This window comes from Vigna radiata, chromosome 6 (assembly GCF_000741045.1).
Source record: "Vigna radiata var. radiata cultivar VC1973A chromosome 6, Vradiata_ver6, whole genome shotgun sequence".
Taxonomy (NCBI): domain Eukaryota; kingdom Viridiplantae; phylum Streptophyta; class Magnoliopsida; order Fabales; family Fabaceae; genus Vigna; species Vigna radiata.
Genome location: NC_028356.1, coordinates 25,621,701 through 25,644,971, shown reverse-complemented (window position 1 = coordinate 25,644,971; position 23,271 = coordinate 25,621,701). Strand labels below are relative to the sequence as shown.

The window sequence follows — 23,271 nt, the reverse complement described above, 5'->3', positions numbered from 1 at the left end:
TATATATATATATATATATATATATATATATAAGATTTTCTTTTGTGTTCATTTCTTTTGCTATTTCTCTTTAATTTATATATCATTTTAGATTTAACTAATTTTTTAAATTTAATAATTTTTTTCAAATGATAAAAAGTAAAACTTATCTACGAAATAAATAAAATCATCTACAAAATAAATAAAAACTATTTATAATTAATTTCTAAAAGTTAGTTATATTATTTATATAATTATAATTTTATTATTCTTCTTATAAGAAAAACGCACCTGCGCATGTGTTTTCACTAGTATATATAATTTTTATAACTTTAATATAAATGTCAATAATACTTTTTAATTAATTTTACTATAATAATTAATTTCTTAATTATATTTTTACTTTTTAATATCATAAAAAACGGAGCAACTAAGATTTTAGTAATTTGTTCCCACTAGTTAAAACTAATAATTACTTAGGAGAAAAATTAATTCTCTTCTAACGAGTTTCTTTTTTGAAAGGAAAATATGGTAGAAACACGGCACAAGAATCGACGACTTGATAATAAAGCACCTTACCTAACGTAATTGTATAGTAAGTTACATAAGAATGAGAATTTTTTACATGGATAGGGATATGAACAAGTCATATTTTGGTAGATAAATACGTCACAGGTAAACAGAAATATTTACGATAATAGAATTGAGTCTGATCTGTACTGAATTTCTTTTCCTGGCGGGTAGTAATATTAAACAGAAAAGAAATATATGAAAGCAATGTACACCACAATTTATCTGACAACTGTAATTCCTACGGCTTTTGTCACATTGGCGATGGTAGTGTTTTTCCTTTCAGGGGTGTGTTGGAACAACTTTATAAAATAATGCATCCAAAACTGAGTCCTACGCTGACTCATTTTGTATCCATGTTTTTGGTAATAAGTGTTCAAATCATACCACCAATGCTAGGATCGCAAAAAAAAAAAATTTATGCCGTCCCAAAATAGTTAAATCTACAGAGAATGAATGGCCACAAATTAAAACATATTTACTCTATTAAAGAAATAACATATAGTAAGAATTCAAAGACTTCTCAAACATTTCAAACTTTTAAAACTATTTGTACTTCTCCACTCATTCTTCTTAAAGGTAAGAGGAGTTGATATTGCAAAAAGATATTCTCACATTTAAATTAGTTTCTCACGTTAGCAAGTAATTAATTAAAACGTAAATCTTTGTCCTCACAATAAGTGTTATTTTTATCTATTGTATATGTAAAATCCAGAAAAAAATAAATATCTAGAAAGATAGTTTAGACTTTAATTATATTTATTAAAATAAAAAATAACATATTAAATAGAAGTGAAGTATATTACAATTGGTTTGGTTAGAGTTCATCAATATGGGTTAGATGTCATGTGTTTAATTCTTACTTTATGGATAATATATGTTTATTATTTATTTTCAATTTGTTTCATTTGCAAGTGTAGTGTGTATTAATATTTATAATAATTGTTGTACATGTGTTTGATAAAAATTAATTAAAGTTCGGAGAGTGACATTAATGTGTTAATTAAAATAGTTTAGAAAAAAAAAAACAAGGAATAACTTATTTCTTGTGGTAATAGTTATATATTTTTGTATTTAAACAAATAATATTTTATGGGACAACTGGCTTTTGTTATATTATTTATAATCATATAAATAATATTTCTTTTGTGGAATTACAGTTTTAATAAGGATTGGGATAGTTATAATAATATTATATATATTAAGTATAATATAATTTGGCTTAAATATGTAATTAAAATATATAAATAATAATTATATTTTGTGGATTTGTACCGTTTAAATATTATTATGAAACTGATGAGTTTTTATAAAGATTTCAGAAAAATTAATTCAATCGGATCAGATATCTTTAATGTTTATATAATATTAAAATAGAAACCCTAACTATTAGGAAAGGAGATCGAAAACCATGTAGTTGTGAAAGAAGTTAGAGAGGACAAATTATTTTCTATCAAGGGAGAAGGCTAGGAACCAAGCTATTAGGAAGGCTTAGAATATTTAGAATTTATTGTTAAGGGGAGCTGACATTGTTTTGTTGTTGTATTCAATAGTGTTTCCATGAATGATGGGAATGAATATATGTGTAAGGGGAGCTATTTTTATTATTGGTTATATGATGTGAGTTTGTTAAATATTAACATTAATGGATGTGGTGTTGTATTATGGAATTATTTTGCTTGTACATGGTAAGGTTAATTATGTTCTGACTGTGTCATATTAGGCCTAACGTTGTGTACATGTTGTGGTGTGAGTGATGGTTTATTACTGGTCACGGTGTGGAATGAGTATTAATTTTACATTGGTGCGGGTTTCAATTTTTGACGTTCGGTTCTTTTCACAATTGTTATGCCATTAATTGTGATTTTCTTTCATGCAGTGACTTTCAAACCATAGACATTTATTATGTTATTGTTTAGGTTATCTTTCACTTACTTAATAAGCCTTATTATTCTTTGTAATATATTCTTTGTAATATGGGACATGTGGTGCAGCGTTAAAGGTTCCTATAGTATGAGGGGGCGGCTGACCAGTCGGGAATGGACGATAAGGGCGAGAAGCGGCTTATCGATTGGGCCAGGGAAGTCCAGTTACAAGGTTGAACAACGAATGAACGTTAAAGGAAACATTAAAAGGTAATTAATGGGGTTAGAAACAGTGTAAATGGTCTTAATAGGTGAATATTACGTAAGAATTAAAGAAGATACAACATTTATGAGCAGTTAATGTTAATTGTTGGGAATAATGCCTATAAGTATAGCGTTAATGACCAGGTAAAACTATTTTTGTCTAATCATATTCACTTTGACCTTCTTGAGACCTATCTAACTTGAGTCTTACAAAGGAAATCTTCAGCAAACATTGAAAGATGGGCAGACCGAAAGGAAGCTTGGAGTGTCTTCAGTCTCGAATTTCAAACAGTTCCAATTAACATGTCATTAAATCTTTAATTGATTATGCTAATATTTTATTTGTGGTGGAGTATAATTTATACGCTATATTTATTTTTGTGCCATATAATTTATATTTTAAAGTAATATGTTTCATGATGAGTTATTTTAAATTGACAGGTTAAGCCATCTTTATTATATGCAGTGCTTAAATTAATTTTTTTGTTGTGGAGTCAATATATATATATATATATATATATATATATATATATATATATATATATATATATATATATAATGTACAAGATTGTAGAGATATGTGAATTTAATTATGTAGGATATAATTTTCTTTGATTATAAGCATTGTTAATTAGCTGTTGGTTATTATATTTTGGATTATATTTTGGAAAGTGAGAAAAGGATTGACCGGTGATATTTTAGGAAAAGTGGACAATGTAAAGGTTGCCTTAAGTTTTATATATAAATAGAATTAAGATTTGTTTTTTTATATATTTGTCAATCCAGATGACGTTTTTGGTTTATAAAAATATTAACAGTTTGTTTTCCCTAATGTTATTAGAACCGAAAGTAAAAGATTTCAGGTTTAGTGAATTGACGTGATGTTAATCAGTATGGTTTTTCATCTTTTAGTATGCCATGGACACATCAACGAGGTGCATATGGTATATTCCATAACATAATGTAAGGTGCATGAATCTATTGTTATTACTTATATGTGTATCAGATATGTTTATTAATAGCATGTACATGAGTCTATTGTTATTACTTATATGTGCATGAGTCTATTATTACGTTGGGATGTTTTGGATTTTTTATGGACACTTTGGGTTTGCTTACCGTAGAGGTCACATGAATGCCTATGTTTTATATTATCTATGAATTGTATTGGTAGTGGGCATTTAATACTGTGAATACATGTACAAATTTTCGTATGCAATGAGTTGTTTAAAAATGGTCGCACTATGGTTAATGGTTTTGTTAATATGGGTGGTTGCGATCAAGTGTTAAGATATAAATTTTTAAATACTCTCCATGCTAATTGATAAGGATAACCATGGTGTTGAATTGCGAGCACAATATTTCATGTATCATCTTTCTATACTTTAGTGGTGTACCTGTAGAAGTCCTGCTTTGGTAAGTAGGCCCTGTTTTGGTAAACAGGACCGTGGAAGTTTTGCTTTGGTAAGTAGGTCCTGTTTTGGTAAACAGGATCGTGAAAGTCTTGTCTGTTTTGGTAAACAGGATCGTGAAAGTCCTACTTTGGTAAGTAGGCCCTATTTTGGTAAATAGGTTGAAGGGCCAGAGTACAAAGGAAATATAGTGGTTAGTGGTGATAGACGTAGTATTTTATATATTGTCGTGGTATTTTATAAAAAGTCATAGTAATTTTATGTGGTGTTGTCGTGTTTTTATAGAAAGTCGTGGTATTTTTATATGATGTTTTAATGTTGTATATGAAGCCTTAGTGTTTTATACGGTGTCATGGTGTTTTATAGAAAACGGTAGTATTTTCTATGATGTTATGATGTTTCTCGAATGCATGGTGGTGTTAGATACTTAGTGTACATTTTGGAAATGTTCCTAGGAAAGAAATGATGATTGAAATGTTATGAGCTTATATCTTAATGGATAGTTGCACTCTTATCTGTGAGTTAGATGTTGATTCTATTAGCTCACCATTGCATTGTGGTGATGGTTTCCACCTGCAATGATCGTATTTATACGGGAGCATATGATATTACAGATGTTGTTGTTGATGATGTTGAAGCGGTGAAGAACGACAAACGAGTGAGGAATTACTTTTAGGGTTTTCAAAAAGATGTTTGTTTTGTTTTATTTAAACAAATTATAAAGAGTTTAATATGTTATTTGAAGTTGTAATCAGATTAATTATTATTCTCACATGTTTTTATTTATTTTCATGATAACTTAATAAAGCTTAAACTTTTTTACTATATCATGATGGTATCAGAGTTTTATTTTTCTAAATAATGGATGCTCTTTTACTCACACTTATATCCTAAATCATGATGTTACAGTATAAGCTTTTTTACATGCATGAACATGATTTTTTTGCCCAAATACTTGTTGTCTCCTACATTATCGTAGTTCATAATCGATCATGGTGAGTAAGTTTACTGTATGATGTTGAACTAGATAAATAAAGATGGGCTTAGTATATGTTGACTTAGTGGGTCGACATGTACTCGATCAAGCACGAGACAATACTAGTATGGTCGAGGGATACCCGGCCATAGCTAGTACACTTGCCCCCTAAGCTTTACATGTGACATGCTAAAGGTGTATAAAGAGCCTCCATGAATAAGACATTAGTATTTGGTGTTTAGTTTTTAGATTGTCGATTCGATAAAAATTTTGCAAAGAAAATTTGTATCTTTAGTCATAACCTTAAAGATAAGTACCTCAGCCTTGAGAAGCATAGCAATAAGGAGGTTATAATGATTTAGGTGTTAGGTATTTCATAGAGAGGGAGGTGTTGAGGTATGAGATTGATGTGTTGCACATGAAACGATGCATTACTTAGAAGGGGCAAAGTCACAACTCTCAGTCCTCAAATCTAGAGATCTAAGAGTTGAGGGGTAGGGGTAGGAAGGGGAACCATTAAGAATTTTGTTATAAATAGAGGCTTTATTTGCACTATTTGAACACAAATATTTGAAAGATTACTCTACACCCATGATGAATCATTATTTTGTCCTCAATATTTTCTCCCATTCACTTAACTTCTTGTACCAGATTTAATTAAGGAATTGTGCTTAAATGTTTAATATTAACTAAGCTTTACTATTTGTGCTTAATTTGACCAGTAATTCTTGTTTTAATTAATTTGAATTATTTTAGCATAATTACTTCCATTCTTATTTCTAGGACAAATTTTGGAATCATATTTTAGGATATAAAAAGGGCTTCCACGTCATTTTCGTTCATCCACATTAGCATTATATTTCATTTTCGACTTTAGTGTATTTTGGGCATACTTTTTCACATTGTGTCCAATTTTAGTGAATTAGAAAAGGCCCAAAAAGGGGGTTGACCTAGGTTTTGGTGCCCATGCAGCAGCCACCCTTAGCACTCTCTCATTCTATGTTATTTTCGTTTTTTGGCTTCTTGGACAGAGAAGAGAGCTCTCCATTGTTTAGGTTTTTTATTTCTTTCCTCCTTGTTCATCTCTGTTTCAGAATTAATTTGATGTTTAATGTTAATTTCGTTTTATTGTCTTGTACTACTTAGTTTGTTTGCCTTCCTTTACTTAATCATTTTCGCTGCCCAAATTAGTTTGCTCATTTTGTTTGCTCATTTCGTTTTCAGTATTCGTTTTGTGTCTTGCATTGCATTCTGTTTCGTTTTGTTATGTTGAAATGGCGTTTTGCTGTATTGCTTCATTTTTGGTTTCATCATTCCAATTTCGTTTTTTCATTGAAGTTGGTTTATGCATTGAATTTCATTTTTTGGTTAAACGTTTTGTTGTGTTGAAATTGGTTGTAATGGAAGCTTGAATTTGTTGGGTTGGACACTAGGGATGTTGCATTGTTTCATGAGATTATTGTGCTTAATTGTGATTATGTTCTTCTGGGTCTTACATCATATGAAAGTTGTTTTGTGTTGTTCAATTTGGTTCGTGCTTAGTGGTCTAAATTGTGTGCATTTAATCTTCGCTTAGTCGATTAATCTGTGATGCGCAAAACTGAATGAATATGTGTGAACGTATTTGCTTGATGCTCATTTTACGAAAATTGTTTTAGACTTCACTTAGTCATTTAATTTGTGTTGGATTAAGGGTGAGAGGAGTAGATAATTATTGCTAATCAGGGATTGAAACAATTGTAATTGAGCTAATGGTCAAACTGTCTGTAATTAGTGTTTTTAATTCGTGTTTAGTTAGTTCATTTCAATTTCCAGAATTTGTTCAACCCCTCCCCTTCCCCCCTACTACGTGTTTCATCTAATGATTGGACCAAATATTGGACCTTGAGAGGCGACCTAGGAGTCACTTCCTAGTATACTACATTTCTAATTGATCATTAATTTGACTCAGGTACAGCCTCGCTCAACCCGCTATCTTTTTGAGACGAGTTTGTTGTTTCAAAAGCCGATTACTTGAAAGGTATCTCTTATAGTGGATCATACATGAGTTCTATAGAGGATTCGAGTAGAAATAATAGTGTTAGTAGTCAAGCTTCAATATCAGACACTTCTTTATCTTATGGCATGGGGTTAGAGATGGAGGTGATTATTGATAATAGGGAGGACCGCTCTGAGGAGCAAGTCGAGTCCCAATTACCCAAGAGGGAAGGGTATTGGTAGGTATACCCTTTAGTTAGAACTCAATTTTCCAAGGTTAGGTGGTCTAGAATTTTAAATTCATGGTTAAATAACATTTACGTTTTTGAGAAAATGGTGTCCGAGGACATAGTGTCCCTTAGGAGGGTAAATGTTGTTTGTCATCGCCGAGAGGGGAACGAGGAGGAGTTCTTCTTCATGTATATAGTGTTTTTCCTTCAATTACATGTTTGACTACCCTTTGATGAGTTTACTATGGGTGTACTTAGGCTTCTCACCCTTTTAGATTAGTGTGTATATCATTTTATTTATCTCTTTCACCTTAGTGTTTTCTTTATTTTTACCTTACGTGGTTGAGGGATACGATTACTTGATTATCCTTAGTGAGAAAGTTGAGTATGTGTTTGATAGCTGAATATTCCTAGTCTTTTAAGAAATTTAAGCATGGTTTTTTCAGGGTACTGATTAACCTGGATGACCGCTCACACTTTTACGATGAAAATGGTAACAAGAAAACTAGAGACCTTGTGGTTCCCAACTTGAAATTGTGAGAGCAAGTCCAAATTAGGTGGTTTGGAGGCTGCTCATGTTGAGATGTGCAAGGGTGTGTGCATCTTCTTGATGGATAATGAGTTAGAGCTTATTGAGGAGACTGGGCCAATTATTCTTATTTGTGCTATCTAGAATTTCAAATTTGGTCCTTTATACTCAGCCAGAAGGTATCAAATTTGTTGCAGAAGGAGTTGGCCAATAGGGACAAGACAAAATTGGTTGAGGAGCATGCCACCCTATAAAAGATTTATAAAGAGGAGAAAAGTGCATGGGTTGAGGAGAATAAGTCCCTTAAGGACAAATCCAAGCAACTGAATACTTGGAAGATCAAATGTTTGGATTATGAGAAAAAGCCTAAAACACATTTTATAAAACACATTTTATAGCGACATATTATACTAATTATAATCTATTGAGTATAAAAAGTGACCCTGTGTCAATTTTATAAATAATGTGAGAGTTTTTATATCGATTGAACTCATACTTGTTCTAATTACAATCAATATAGAAAGTTTTTTTTTTTTAATCAGTATTTAGAGTTTCTTTTTCTAAGGTGCTTCTCAACTGAACACCCATGATGAGTATAATGATTGGGTTTGGATGGCCACTCCTCTTCCTCCATCTTCATCTTCAACCTAACCAAGGGCAACACAAGGCATACACCATTTCTAATCCTTACAAGGTACTGTTGCTAAATTTCGCTCTACCTCCCTCAATTTGCAGCTCCATCATTTGGCCAAAGTCACCATTATGCAACTCCAACGTCATTAGGGCCATTACTGTAAGCACTGACACAATGCTTGAACGGTGCCCATTGTTGGTGCTAGGTTTTCCCTTCTTTTTTCCCCAAACATGTAACCATGGAGAGACATTCACATCGCAATCTTCCAATGGAGGAACCCTATTCAATATTGACACTCACTGCACAATGATCGTGGAGTTATACATGGTTGGGAGGAGCATCGTGTGAGCTGAAAGGATCTTCTTTGTGTTCTCACTAATATTCTTCGACAAGAACACTCGGAATCCTAAGAAATCTAGAATAATTTGGAGATGGATTTATCATAAGAGAACTCCAATCACTCCTATCAGCTATCATCTCTTCATTTATATACCTCTTATTCATCGTTAAAATTTTGGTACGAATTTATACAATAAGTTACTGAACAAATTCTTTTGATTATGCATTTAACGATCGTAAGCCGAATTTTATTTTTAATATTTCAGAAAAATTAGAATTAAAAACAATTTTTATTACTGTTTGGTAATGATATGACAAGCATTGTAGCATGTTATCTCCGTTACGTAAAATCCTCGTAGGTATAGAAAAACGTCATATTCGACAAAGATTAATTAACGTTAATAATATATATGAGTAATCATTTTACAAGAAAAAATGGTATGTACCTAGTTTGTTTAAAGTGTCCATTTTGACAAAACCTTTTATTTACTTTATGTTTTGTCAAAATATGTTTTCGATTAGAACTCAATTACTAAATAGTTGATTGCTAAAATAAAAGAAAACAAAATACTTATCCTCACATAATATTTTTTATACATTTCAAAATTTATGTGAAAAAAATATATTTTAAAAGTATTGAATTTCTAGTACTTAGTTAATTATAATCTATAATAAAATTTAATAACATAATGATTTTAACTATATTTTTAATTTCAATTGTTATATTTTTTTTCAAATTGAAAAATGCATCTTAAATATCTTTTAACAAATTTAAAATAAAATAAAAATATATTTGCTAAAGCCTCTGTGAAAAAAGAAATAGAAAAAGGAAAGAAGAAAAATATGTGAAAAATAAATTAGAAATAATTTTTTTTTACTTAAATAAAAATCATAATTAAATATATTTATTATAGTATTAAATCTATATGTATTATTATTACTGCTATTATTATTATTATTATTACTTTTATTATTATCATTATTTTGTCCCTTTATTATATACAGAAATTTGAAAAGAAATCCTCTATTTATGTGGTCATAATTGATTATGAAGTTAGTAGAAAAACAAATACAAATCACAACATAACATAACATCTTGCTTCTTTTTTTTCCTCGCCTAAAAGCACATAATGAGTGTATTTATATCTAACATTTTCTTTTCTGGATAACTTTCCTCTATTTTCTCATGTATACTAATCTCATCCTCTCCTATTACTTTCCCTATTTTCTATGTTTTCGTTTTCTGCCACTTCTTTTGTATATGTAGCAAACATAGCGTACTTATAAAACGTATTTTTTTATGCTGATTAGCATAATAATGGTTTAAATATCCTGAAGTAAAGTATCAAAATAATATTAATGCTATAACGGTTGCAATATAAAAAAGATCAGAAATTGAAAAAAAAAAATGATAACTTCATTTATCCTTACTAACATCTTAAAGCATGTCATAATACTAAATAAATAAATACTTCAAATATAAGATGAAAATAAGGAAAATAACAATAAATATAGTCATTTTATGTCGATTATTTTGATTTAACTACATATGAAATGGAGGATTAGTTTCCGTGTAACACTGTTGGTGCAAAGGCTAGGAAGTCTCGTTACTGGTGCACCATTTACCAGTGATAATTCTCCAACTTTACATGTATTTTATTAAATAAAAAAACTCTTTTTCGTTTAGACTAATTTATTTTTTTATTAGGAATAACAATTAAATTGAAAGAGGACAATACGGTTTCCCTATAAAAACATAAAAAGAAGAAAAAAAAGAAGAAAAAGAAAAAGAAAAACAAAAAATAGACTAACAAAGAATTCCTAACAACTACAATACTGACAAAAAAACCATATAGGCCAACAAATGGCAAAAGGGTTTCTCACATTTAAAGTTGAAATTATAAAACCTTCTTTTTTTATTGACTTGTCTCTATATTATTCCCATTGAAACTAATTTCTCAAGACTTGTTGGATTTTAGACATGTGATTAAATGTGCAATGATTTTAGACATGTGATTGGATAGATACACCAATCAGAATATGAAAAACTAGCTTATGGTTAGAATTCCATATCCAAGCTCTACTTGTGTAACAGAAAATTTCCTCAGCATTTGGTATTGCTTTTCTGAAAATAATGTTGTTCCTATGAGAATCCCGATGCTCTAAACTATTGCCATTTATATACATTTCCAAAATGTATTAGACTTCTTATTTAAACAAAAATCTTTAAATTGAGGTATCGTTGCACTATTATGGTACACAAAAAATGTCCCTATCCAAAAATCACACAAATTTCCATATATGTAGCTAACCTATATGCAAAAAATAAATGTGAAACTGTTTTATCACAAGATTGACAAATGGTGTACATTCTACTACCCATGTGTTGTAAGTTGTTTCGTGTGATAATCTTATTAATATTCATGTGTTGACTTGTTGGTAAGGCTTTTATTTTCCAAAAGAATAGTCCTATAAAAATTATTCCTAATCTTTAATTCTATCATTTAACCACTTATATGTAGATTTTTTATTGTATAATCCTATGTTTCCCCATCTTTCCATAATTAAGATTTCTTGTCTCATCTAATGCTCTCATTGAGTCATATTGAGATATCAAAATATCTTTCCAAAGCTCAAGTTCATTCTTTCCAAATCTTCATTTCCATTTTCCTAAGAAAGCTATGTTTAACAATTCCAAATCTGTATCTCTTTATAATTAGATAAAATTATGGCTTTTGTGTAAAAATAATTATTTTGTAAGAATTTAGTTAAAAACCTGCTTTGATGGCAATTTTAGTGTAAATAAAAGATTTTGATCTTTTAGATAAATAAAATAATAGAAAAAATAATGTAGAAGTAAATCTAATACTTTTCATTTGACTTTGACCTTTTGACCCTTGTTTTAGACTTGGTCAACATGTAAGAGAGTAAACACAACACATCATTATTGCAGTGTATTCTTGATCCAAATGACTGTAGAGTAACAATATGAGAGGGGTTATTATTGTCCGTTTTAGGTCAAACTCTAACGGATTGGATTTGTTTTTAGTATCATTTTAAAAAGTTTTTTTATCAATAAAAACTATTTTAAGTATATGTAAACTCGTATCTGTTTCTTCTTTTATTCAATAAGACTTTATTTGTATCCAATAGTTATTTTGTTAATTTTAATTACAAAAATATTATGCCGCAATATTTTTCTTTTTCATCGGAACAGAGTTGCGACATAAATACTTCCTTTTGAACTAGTAATTTCCTTTGAAGTTTTATTTTTATGTATAGGATGATTGTAGAAATTGCAAATATGTTTGAAATTCCAATGTAATTCGAAAGTATTGATTAATAATAAACAAATGAGTACCAAAATATCCCTACGTCAGATCACGGATCGATCTTCTTCAACTAAGAAAACATAGCTCTGAAAATTATAGTGAGCATTAGAATTTGTTAAGATTGCAGACTGAAAAAATCTAAAATTACAAAAAATAAAATAGGAAAAATTGCAATTTCGTGTTCTGTTTTTTTCTTTTTTCAAATACAAAAGCATAACCCCATTCATATTTCGTATAAGGAAGTTAATTAATGGTCATAATTGTTTAGGAATGCATGTGTGTAATCATCTCTAAGTTTGTGCTGCAATACGACAAGACAAATTATCTTAAAGTTATTGGAAGAGTTCATCAAAACCTCCAAAAATGAATTGTTTGCGTTAAATTGACCATCATCATTGCATGACGGGAAGAAGAAAAAAAAAATAGACATGAAAAGGAAAACATCTTTTCACACCAATGATTTTTTTTTTTCTTTTCTTTGAAATAATGTTCGAACCCTAAGATAAAAATCTGATAAAAGAAAATGCAGACCTTGGTGAATTGCAAATACCAACTATATTTATTATTAGTTATTTCTCTCTTGTGCCACATAACTTCATGGAAAGTAAACTCTGTAGTCATCACGCAATTTTTGTTGTAGTGGATTTTCGATTAAGCAATAAACAAATCAATTAACAAGTAATTAAGCAACATGTTTGTGTATAAATACTGAGAAGGGTAACCTGGTTCTTGGATTCAGTACCACACAAACATAGTCATCAGACACAATACTAGAAAAAAAAAAATAGAAACCTTATTTTGAGTGCAATGGAATGTTGTAAGAAGGTGTATGAGTGGTTATGCAATGCAAAAGCATATCTCATAATATTGAGCTTGCAATTTGGGTCTGCTGGCATGTACCTTATCACCATGGATGCTCTCAACAAGGGCATGAGCCATTATGTTTTTGTTGTTTATCGCAATATCATCGCCACTGTAGCTCTTGGTCCATTCGCATTTTTTCTTGAAAGGTTTCTCTCTTCTTGTTTTCCAATACCTAACATAAAACTCTAGTTAGATAATTTTAACCACATATTTTCTCATACCATGATGTTTTTCAAAAACAATACTCATGTTTTGCTTGTTCCATGATAGAAATTTAGGACATGTTTTTCGTTTCATGAACATAATTTCCAGCCACCTTTTCGTTGTTCTCGTCAATGGTGGGTTCTGGTTTTGTGTTATCTACTTTATCTGTTTTTAATTTAGTGCACATACACAAATTAAAAAGTTAGATCATTTCTTTCTCTTAAAAGAAAAAACTTTCCCTTTTCCTAATAAATGTGATATTTAAACAAAAATGTTTTTTTTTTAACTGCCACACAATGTTGAATTTAAATGCTCATAAGTAAACAAACACTTTTTTTTCAAGAAAATTAAAAAATATAATAAGTTAAAATACATTAAATTTAACTCATACTTAAACTATAAATTCATTGGTCATTCTTCGGATATTAATTTCAACACTTTCTCTTCTTTTACAATATTATTCCTAAACTGTATATAGCTGGTGGAAGAGACCAAAATCCGATCAAATTTTAAAAACAATAGTATGCAATGTCACTGCTGTATATATTAAATTTAATAACTATCATTAACGTTTTTTCATTTCTTAATAGCAAGCAAATTTATCATTCATAAATCTATAATATAAAAATTACAGTAAATTAACTGGAGTTGCTAATTAACTAAAGTCTTTATCCATTTTTATGTTAATTTGCAGGAAAGTTAGGCCGAAGATGACAATTCGGATATTTTCAGAGCTTATGGCAGTGGCTTTTGTCGAGTAACGTCATCTATTCCACTTACCTACCATTTTTCAAATAACCAAATATTTTATTCACAGTTTTATCAGATTGACTCAAAATAATAATTTCATGAAATTACCATCATTATCGCCTATATAATAATATATTTATATATAATCAATTTACTAAAAGAATAAATGATAAATTAATTAGTCCTTATACGTTATTTACGAAAATAACAATATAGACGAAATTAAGTTATATATACTTTTAAAAAAAATATTAATTTAATTATGAATAAACTAATTTAAAAAAATTGTTATTTATTGATTACAGGATAATACTTGATCAATGCTTCACCTTCTTGGGAATGAAGTACACCTCAGCATCATTTGCATCTGCGGTGATGAACTCCGTACCCTCCATTACCTTTGTACTGGCAATCATTTTTAGGTATGTGAGATATTAATTAATTAGTTAATTAATTAAATAATTAGTTGCTTGATGCATAGAAAAGAGCATAAGATTATCATAAACCAAACACGTAGCAGTGAATATCCTTCATAGATTCCACTAGGGGTTGGTGATTATTGTATATTTAATTTACACCATGTAGATGTAGTGATAAGTCGATGTCATCGCATTGTAACATCCCGTTAATGCGTGTCATCTTCTTAATTAATCTCTTCACCAAACCCATTAATTAATTAATCTATAGTGTGTTTTACAGAATTAGAAATAATCTTAATTTGATTTTGACAGATTGGAGCGTATGAAGCTTAAGGAGGTTGGATGCTTAGCCAAAATGATTGGCACTGTGGTTTCTCTAGGAGGCGCTTTTCTAATGGCACTGTACAAAGGTCCTATTCTTAATATTGCAGGCTCATCAGCCACCAACGTTGGCCAGCCTGAGAATGTCAACGACCCTTCTGGAAATCATTGGCTCTCTGGTGCATGTTTTCTCCTCATAGGCTGTGCTGGCTTCGCTGCTTTCTACATATTACAAGTAATTCATTCACTTACACTAATTACATCATAAGTATACATTTTGCATTTGTATGATTACGGTGAAACTTAGGCTTCATATTTGAATATTATTTGCAGACTATAACATTGAGAAAGTACCCAGCAGAGATGTCCCTGGCAACTTGGGTTTGCTTTCTGGGTGCACTTCAGAGCGGTGTACTTACAATTTTCATGGAGCGCAATACCCATGTCTGGTCTCTGGGCTGGGATTCTAGGCTTCTTGCTTATGCATATTCGGTTAGTACAAAATGTTTGGGCTCAAAGATTATAGTTTTGACACTCTAAATGTTTGACAAAATGTCTGATATTCTTTGTTAACTAGCTTTTCAAATATTCTACTTTGTTTGTTCTTCATTTTTGACATGTGTTGATGTTGCAGGGAATAGTAACATCAGCAATCCAATTTTATGTGCAAGGCATGGTTATAAAAACCACAGGGCCAGTGTTTGTGACTGCATTTAATCCCCTGCGTATGATCATAGTCACAGCATTGGCCTGCATAGTCCTCTCGGAGAAACTCCACCTTGGAAGGTACTTTTATATTTTCTTTATCTTTACAGTAAATTTAAATTTTTCTTTGGGAAATTGAGCTTATGTGATGAATTTGGTGTGTTATTGTATCAGCATTATGGGAGGAGTTGTGGTGGTAGTTGGGCTTTACCTAGTTGTGTGGGGAAAATCTAAAGAACAGAAGAAGCATTCGATGCCAGCGTCCCCTGAAAAGGAGACCCTGCAACGCCAGCAACAGCTACCACTTAGTGTACTCAAAAGTGATGACAGCAATGATAACAAACTTCAAATGGTCATAATTGGAGACAAAAACCACAACATGGAAGAAAGCAGAACAGTTAATATAGAGAACCAGCAACAGTGAGCCATCAGTGACTATGGTGGTAGCAGTAGTAATAGTAATAGTAGTACTAAATGATTATTTCATGTATTGTGACTTGTGACTCTACTTGTTTTTGATGATTTTATCCCAATTCTGGGATTCATCTACTGTGTCAGTTTATATCTTTTCATTTTATAAAAATAGCTTTCTTTCAACTCAAGAATTAAAAAGTAATATTTTCAACTCTTAAAATGCGTTACATTAAACCTCTGTTTCAAACTTATTCTCACTAATCACATCAGATTCAAATATGAGATGAAGATAAAACTTGAAAAACTATTATTTTATTATTGAAGTATAAATACTTTTATTCTGTAACCAGACTTTATAATTTACAGTTAACTACAAATAATTAAAGTATAAATAAATTAATTTTTTATTTTATTATAAACTGTACATTTAGACTATTATCATTAGGGAAACATCCATGATTTAAATTACTTCGTTGTTCCGTTCAAAGCAATATTAGGTTAACGGTTAGACTCTTCTTAACTCCATTTATATAAAAATTAAATATATATCTATCTTTATCTATACTATTATATCTATATTATTCTATACTATTAAATTATGAAGATTGATCATTTTGATGTTTACATTTTTTTTTTTTAATTTTACCTTTTAGTAACAACGTTTTCAAATTCAAATAATTACTTATATATTCTTAATCACCTTTTTAAATTCAAATAATTACTCATAATATAATATATTTTCTAATTTTATCTTTTTAACACAAAATTATACAAATTATTTATTTTATAATCTATAACTATATATAAAAAGGATACGTCTCTTTGGTGTCCTTTTTCATTTTTTTCAATTTTACATTATCAATTACTAATTTTAAATTTAAATAATTATTCATAATAAAAAAAAACTATTTTTCATTTATAACTATATATAAGAGTCTTGAAATTCGTGTCTTAAATGGAATAGAATGTCTTAAATGATAAGACTCGGCTATTTTAATATTAAAAGTTTAAACTATAAATAAAAGTTCTATAAAGGAGTTTCGTTATTTAAATCAAACCGTCTCTTTAAACTTCTTTTCTCTAGAGTTCTCTATTCTCAAACCTCTTTTCTCTAGAGTTCTCTATTCTCTCTAGAGATTCTAGCCTCCTGCTCAGTTGTGTGAATATTAGCGACCGCTTGAGTAATATTTGAGATGAGATCTCCACCTCTATCCAATCAATTTCTATAAAAGAGTAAGTTGGTTTCTATTATTTTTCTTTGTTGTGCTCTTTTCTTTTTCTATGCATGTGACTGTTTCTAGCTTGTGTGTGAGTCTTGAGTCCTCTATAAGACTTTCTATTGATCATTGGTCTTAACTATGTATCTTGATTATGTTTTTGTTGTTCGTAGGAACATATAGAATTTATTGTGCCTTTCGAGTTGTTTTAAGACCTTTGGAGATGTTTGGTCATCTATAATATAAAGGAAACTAATTTCATTGATGTGATAGGAAAGTTACAATTGCTTATTTTATGCTGGTATGGTACTTTATTTGAGTAATTGATTTGTTTGATGAAATATAACCTATTCAGTTGAGTTAGGGAGTTTGAATTATCTTTGGCAATGATGTGATTGGAATTTTGATATGTTGAATTGTTGATATTGTATTTCAAGTAAATCTTATTGAATTATGCATAATTTGATGGTTGGTATTTTTCGCATATGTGGTTAGTGTTACATTGAATTGTAAAGGCTTGTGTGGCATAAATCTACAAAATCCTATTTTGTATAATTATGCAGACTCGCTGGGCGAGGTTAAAATCAGAGAGTTAGGGACTTAATTGTTGTTGTGCGAGAGTATATTCACTAAGTGAAACCAAAGATAGGGGCTTTACTGACTTGGCCTTTGTTGGACGAGACTAGTAGTCGCTAAACGAGAATAATCACATTGGGCGTGAACAAAGTTAGAAAACTCACTAACTTGTCAATGGTTGGGCAAGACAAGTCTCGTTGGGAGAATTTTGAGATATATTAAGCTTGTGAGATCCAGTGACAATCTCGTTGGGCAAACTATTTGGTCGTTGGGCAAGAGTACTTTTAAGCACTACTCACTAAGTGACTAGATATTTTCGCTGGGCAAGATTAGTAGAGTCTAACAACTTTTCATATGTGCTTTTCTAGCTTATGTTGTTTTCTTTTTTTGAATGTTAATTTGACTGGTAGTTTATGATGATCATTTTAGAATGGTTGGAATCGATCTAAGGAGCAATTAGTTGTATTTTTTTAGTGTTTTCTTTGACAAACGAAAGTTCAGAAAGTAGATATCTTGATATACTACTAGTCATTCAACTCATATAGAGACAAATGGGGTGGGGGAGAGAATAGCATGAGATATTTACCCTAGATTTTTGGTCTTAGGCGTGAAAGATTAATTTCATGAGTAATAGGGTGATAATTGTTAAGACAAGATCGTCTATGAGACTGAACTGTCTAAATATCTTCATATGTTTTGAAGTTTAACAAATAACAATAAACGAAATGAGCATATGACAAAGTGTTATCTTTTGAAAATTGATATTAAAAGATAAGTGTTTTTATGAAAAATCTTTGTGAAATATAAACGCTTTAAGAAAAACTTTAAACGCAGGCACTACAAAATGATTTCCTCACAAATGTGTCAGAGTCTTGTTAAATGCACTCGTATTAATGCCTTGCTAAAACAATGCTAAACGAACTATCACTCTAAGGTATAAAATGATGTTTTTGGTAAGCGTAATAAAAGGTACAAACATTGTTCTAAAAGCATATGTTGAAAGATGTTTTGCTTAATGCGCTCTTGAACTAAATGATAAATTACTAAACAAGAAGTTGTTAGGAAAAGCCTTGCAAAGGCTAAACGATATTTGTGCTAAACAAAGTTTTCATCTAACGATGAAGTTCTCATGAACTACTTGTTATCTGTATAAGAATACTTAAACAATCAAACCCTGCTAAAGCAATAGAAAATTTGAAAAACTTATAATTGTTCTAAACGCGCATTAAATGACATTAAATGCACAATGTTCAAAAACAACAAAAGTTATAAGAAAAAGGATATATTTGTCTACATGCATATCTACTTTACTCAATGCAAATTACCTATGTCAAGCATTTACCCACTTCATCGTATACAAATCAAAAGTGGACATTAGAGAGAAAGAAGACATTCATGAAATGTTCTCCCTATCAAAAGTTGAGTCTGAAAGTCCGTACTATCTACTTTTGAGAATGTACTGAAAAAGCATGTTTGCTCAATAAGTTTACTTTAACCTACTGTTGCTACATACGAAATGGCTAAGAAGATCTGAAGATCGAAGCAATTACTATTGAGTAGATATTTTCTTGAAACTTATAAATTGAACATCTCTTAAGAGAAGATGAAGAGAATAAACACACGAACTCGAAAGAAAATATCTGAGAAGAAAGAGAAAGCTCAAAAGAAAAGCAAATATTTTCAAGCGTCATAGAATGATAAGCTCATTGTTGTAAGAAGAGAGAAAACTCAAATAGTCTGTTAGATTTATTTATATTGTAAACATATCCTCTCTGCGAGGTTAATTATCTAAGGACTTGTAATCAATATTTGACTGATTGAATCTTCTAAAGAGAATACAAACACTTAACGCTTAACTCGGTGGGTTAAACGGTAGTTATACGGGTTTGTTTAGTTGAAACTAGGACTGAGTGAAACTCAAGTAGATAGTGTATTAGGAATATACTAGAGTGTCTAGGGATACGAGAATGGTGAGTAATACCACACAACCAGGAGTAGGTTAAACTCAATTCTAGTCAAAGTAACGGGGGTTACTTGGATTAACTAGGTGATACCAGGATTAGTACAAATACTAAGTTGTAATTTTACTGAAGATTATGGTAGAATCCTCTAAGAGGTCTTAGAGGAGAACTAGACGTAGCTCCGTGGAGTGAACCAGTATAAAAATAATTGTGTGCTTGCCACTTCAATCATGCTAAACGATTTTCTTACAAACCCTGAAGTTTCTTATTGCCTTGACTGTTTATAAAAGCTCTTGTCACCAAACGTTATTTTTATTAAGAGCTATCTTTCCCAAAACGCCGTAGTAGATTTGATTAGACGATTGAAAAATAATTATTTGAGAACTTGTAGTTTAAATAGAACTTTCAAGTCAAGTGTTTAACAACTTGCATAAAAATTTTTAATCCTTGACAAGGTTGTTAAACTATCTCTTAGGCGAAAATTTTTCCTGTAGCACTATTCAACCTTATGTCAAAGCATTTATCCGAATAATTGAGTCTAGAGTAAACTGCATGTATGTTCATGAGTTATAGAATTTTATAAATGTTGAATTAATGTGATATGCTTAAATTGTTTTATGAAATTTTCTTTTGAACATTAACTTATCTTGTCTTATTTTCTTTTGTATGTTGTTTCTCTTATGTAATGATCACCTCTTGATATGAGTATCTCAACATGCTTTTACTAGAAGTTGAAGATGTTGAAAATATTGTTTACATTTGAACTATGTGAGTCTATATTAGTTTCTTGTTTTTTGAAGAACTAATATAATTCTTTTGTATTCTCATACATATATACATATATTATGTTAGTATAATTATTTATTCTGTAACTATATTAGTGCTTTGTACGTTTCCTATCTATCTATTATATAAATTATCAAAATTTATAATATTTTTTAATAATTTTTATACTATTAAATGAGATGTCACAATATATAAAAAGTACCGATCTTCTTTTTGTTTTTCCAATTTTACTTTACTAGTTACTACTTTTTAAATTTAAATAATTATTCATAATAAAAAACTATGTGTCAGTTTTAACATTTTAGTAATTACCTTTTTTAATTCAAGTAATTACTTTTTATAAAAAAATTATTTACTCTTTTATCAATTTAGTAATTATTTTTTCAAATTTAAATAATTATCATAATATTATTTATACAATATTACTTATAATATTCTTTATTTATTAACTAAAATTTATTTTACCTATAGTTATATTTATAATTTTATATTTATAATTATATATACCTCCTATTTTTTTCAATTTTTTTAATTACTATTTTTAAAATTTAAATAAATTATAAATATTTAAAAACTATGAATATAACACACTTGTGTTTACGTTAGTTATTTTTAATAATGGTAAAAATAAATCCATGTACTTGAATTACTGTAAAATATTAATATATAAAATAATAACTAAATTGCAAAACAGTATAATATTGTAGTTATAATTTCAAATGATGGAGCACAACTGTCTCCATAGGCCGGAATTCAAGGCTTTGTGCTTATGGTTTGTCGGTGACCACTCACTGTTTGGGTTGCAGTTGTTTCCAATAATTGGCCCAATCCAAGTACGTGTCACTAACTTTACCCACACATATTATTAAAATATAAAAATAAATGAATTATTTATTTTAACATAATAAAATAATATATTAATAACAAAAATTATTTCAATATATATATATATATATATATATATATATATATATATTAAAATAATAATAATAATATAAAATTTGATTGAATACATTTTAGCATATTAAATCTTTCTAAAATGTTAAAATAAATTGATTATTCATTAATTTTAAATTAAAACAAAATTTAAAAAATATGTTAAAAGTTAACATAATTTTAATTTTTGACAATCTTTTAAATTTTTAGCGATTTTCGAAAATTATTAAAGTTTTAAAGATTTTTAAAAATCATAAAACGTTTGAATGATTTTAAAAAATCAAGTTTTTAAATATATTTTAAAATCGTTCAAACTTTTAATATTTTTGAAAACCGTTTAGACTTTCAATTGTTTTTGAAAACTTAATATATATTTTCTTAAAAATCACTAAAAAATAAAATTAGAATTTAGTTTTCTAGAGACTAAATTCTAACATGTCTTTTAGTGAAAATTATTAAAATAAGAACTCATAATTCAGTTTTTCAAAAAATCAAATTCTAACCTTTTACGAAATCGTGCGTAAATATTAACTATAATATGTTATTTTCATAAATTAAAAAAAAAAACTATGTTACATGAGAAAAAAAAAATCCTTTAATAATTATTACTTAAATATTTTTTTAGTGATAAATATATATGACTTTTCATAATAAGAAATTCAATCAACCAAGAAATATTCAAACTTTATTTTAAAATATCATTTTACTAAACTCAGAATATATAGTCTCCAAGCCTTTCTTTTCTCTCACTCACATTCACTTCCTAGTAAAATTTGGAGAGAACTATTTCTACAAAATTTTAAGATTTGTTCGCTATATATGATCTTTATTGTAATTATGTTAAAGTTATTTAAATGTATTTGAATACTTTTTCGTAAATTTTTACAATATCTATTTAAAATTTTAAAGAAAAAATATATTTTTACTTATTTTACATAAAACTAGTAAAAGAATCTTGCAAAACATAAAAAAAAAAAGGTAGAGTTCAGTTTCTGAACTTTGATTGGAAAGTTGATTTGATTAATGTGAATTCTACTGGCGCAATTTGAAAAGTCCTGGTCTTGTAATTTGTATTGACATTTTTAGAAGTAGTATCAGTAAATATATATTGGTAGTTTTCTACATTTTTTTTTTGGTACAGAGTTCTTTATACGCTTAAATTATGTGATTTATTATTGTTATATTGAGCATGCTCAAGCGATTGGTTTTAGACGTTTTGGTTGAAAAATAATTTTGTACTATTATGTATGGTTTTGTGTTTCTCAAATTGTTATTTGGTGTCTTAGAGAAAGATGAAAAAAATTGTTTGGAGATGTATAAAATAATAGTGTTTCAAATTTGAATATTTTAATTTTTTTTATTTAAATGATTATATAAAATGTTTCAACCTTTTTATAAAATTAACTATTCTCCATAATATTTTTTCTGACACATTGTGACATGTATTTTTTTCTCATGTATCAACTTTTTTTTATGTGAGATTGTTTAACTCTTCATAAGTTAGTGTAGGTAAGATAAACAATCAGAAAGTTCAAAAGATACAACAATGGAAAAAAACATATAAAATAGAGACAGAAAGAGAAAAAAATGAAATATGGAAACATGGGTCTACCACTAAAATAGTTGTGTTGTTTGGGTGATGACATCGAAGAGAGAAAAAAAAACATCATAACTGTCAATAATAAATGCTTGTTGGTTAAGCATAAACCAGACCCTCGCATTCATGTAGGGGATTGGAGTGGGTAGAAGTAGAGCCGTCAAAATGGGTCACAACCCGCGAGCCAACCCTGCCCGTCACGGGTTCGGACCGGGTTGGGTTTGAAAAATATATACAACCCACTTACATGCGGGTCAGATTTCAACCCGGCTCATTTAGACCCGGCTCATGCGGGTTGAACCCGTGGTGAGCCGGGTTGGCCCACCAACCCACCTACCTAATTTTATTTTTTTAATTTATTATTTTATTTATGAAACCTTAAAAAATAAAATACTTTCTTCACACACTGTGTAT

The 23,271-nt window shown here is 29.2% G+C and overlaps 1 protein-coding gene across 1 annotated transcript; it reads left to right on the top strand.

Annotated features, from left to right (window-relative positions):
* Window positions 1–12,856: 12,856 nt before the first annotated feature.
* Window positions 12,857–15,964, top strand: LOC106763616 (WAT1-related protein At4g08290). Its single transcript, XM_014647785.2, has 7 exons — window positions 12,857–13,117; window positions 13,870–13,932; window positions 14,231–14,347; window positions 14,657–14,900; window positions 14,999–15,157; window positions 15,300–15,451; window positions 15,545–15,964. Exons 1-7 carry the CDS (start codon window positions 12,915–12,917, stop codon window positions 15,792–15,794), a joined length of 1,188 nt encoding a protein of 395 aa, XP_014503271.1. The 5' UTR covers window positions 12,857–12,914; the 3' UTR covers window positions 15,795–15,964.
* The last annotated feature ends 7,307 nt before the right edge of the window (window positions 15,965–23,271 follow it).

Excerpts from the sequence above, each read along its gene's own strand:
- LOC106763616 (XM_014647785.2), top strand. The coding sequence starts at position 12,915 with ATGGAATGTTGTAAGAAGGTGTATGAGTGGTTATGCAATGCAAAAGCA. Across the intron at positions 13,933-14,230 it reads ATGGCAGTGGCTTTTGTCGA|GATAATACTTGATCAATGCT; the intron begins GTAACGTCATCT and ends TATTGATTACAG. Across the intron at positions 14,348-14,656 it reads GTACTGGCAATCATTTTTAG|ATTGGAGCGTATGAAGCTTA; the intron begins GTATGTGAGATA and ends TGATTTTGACAG.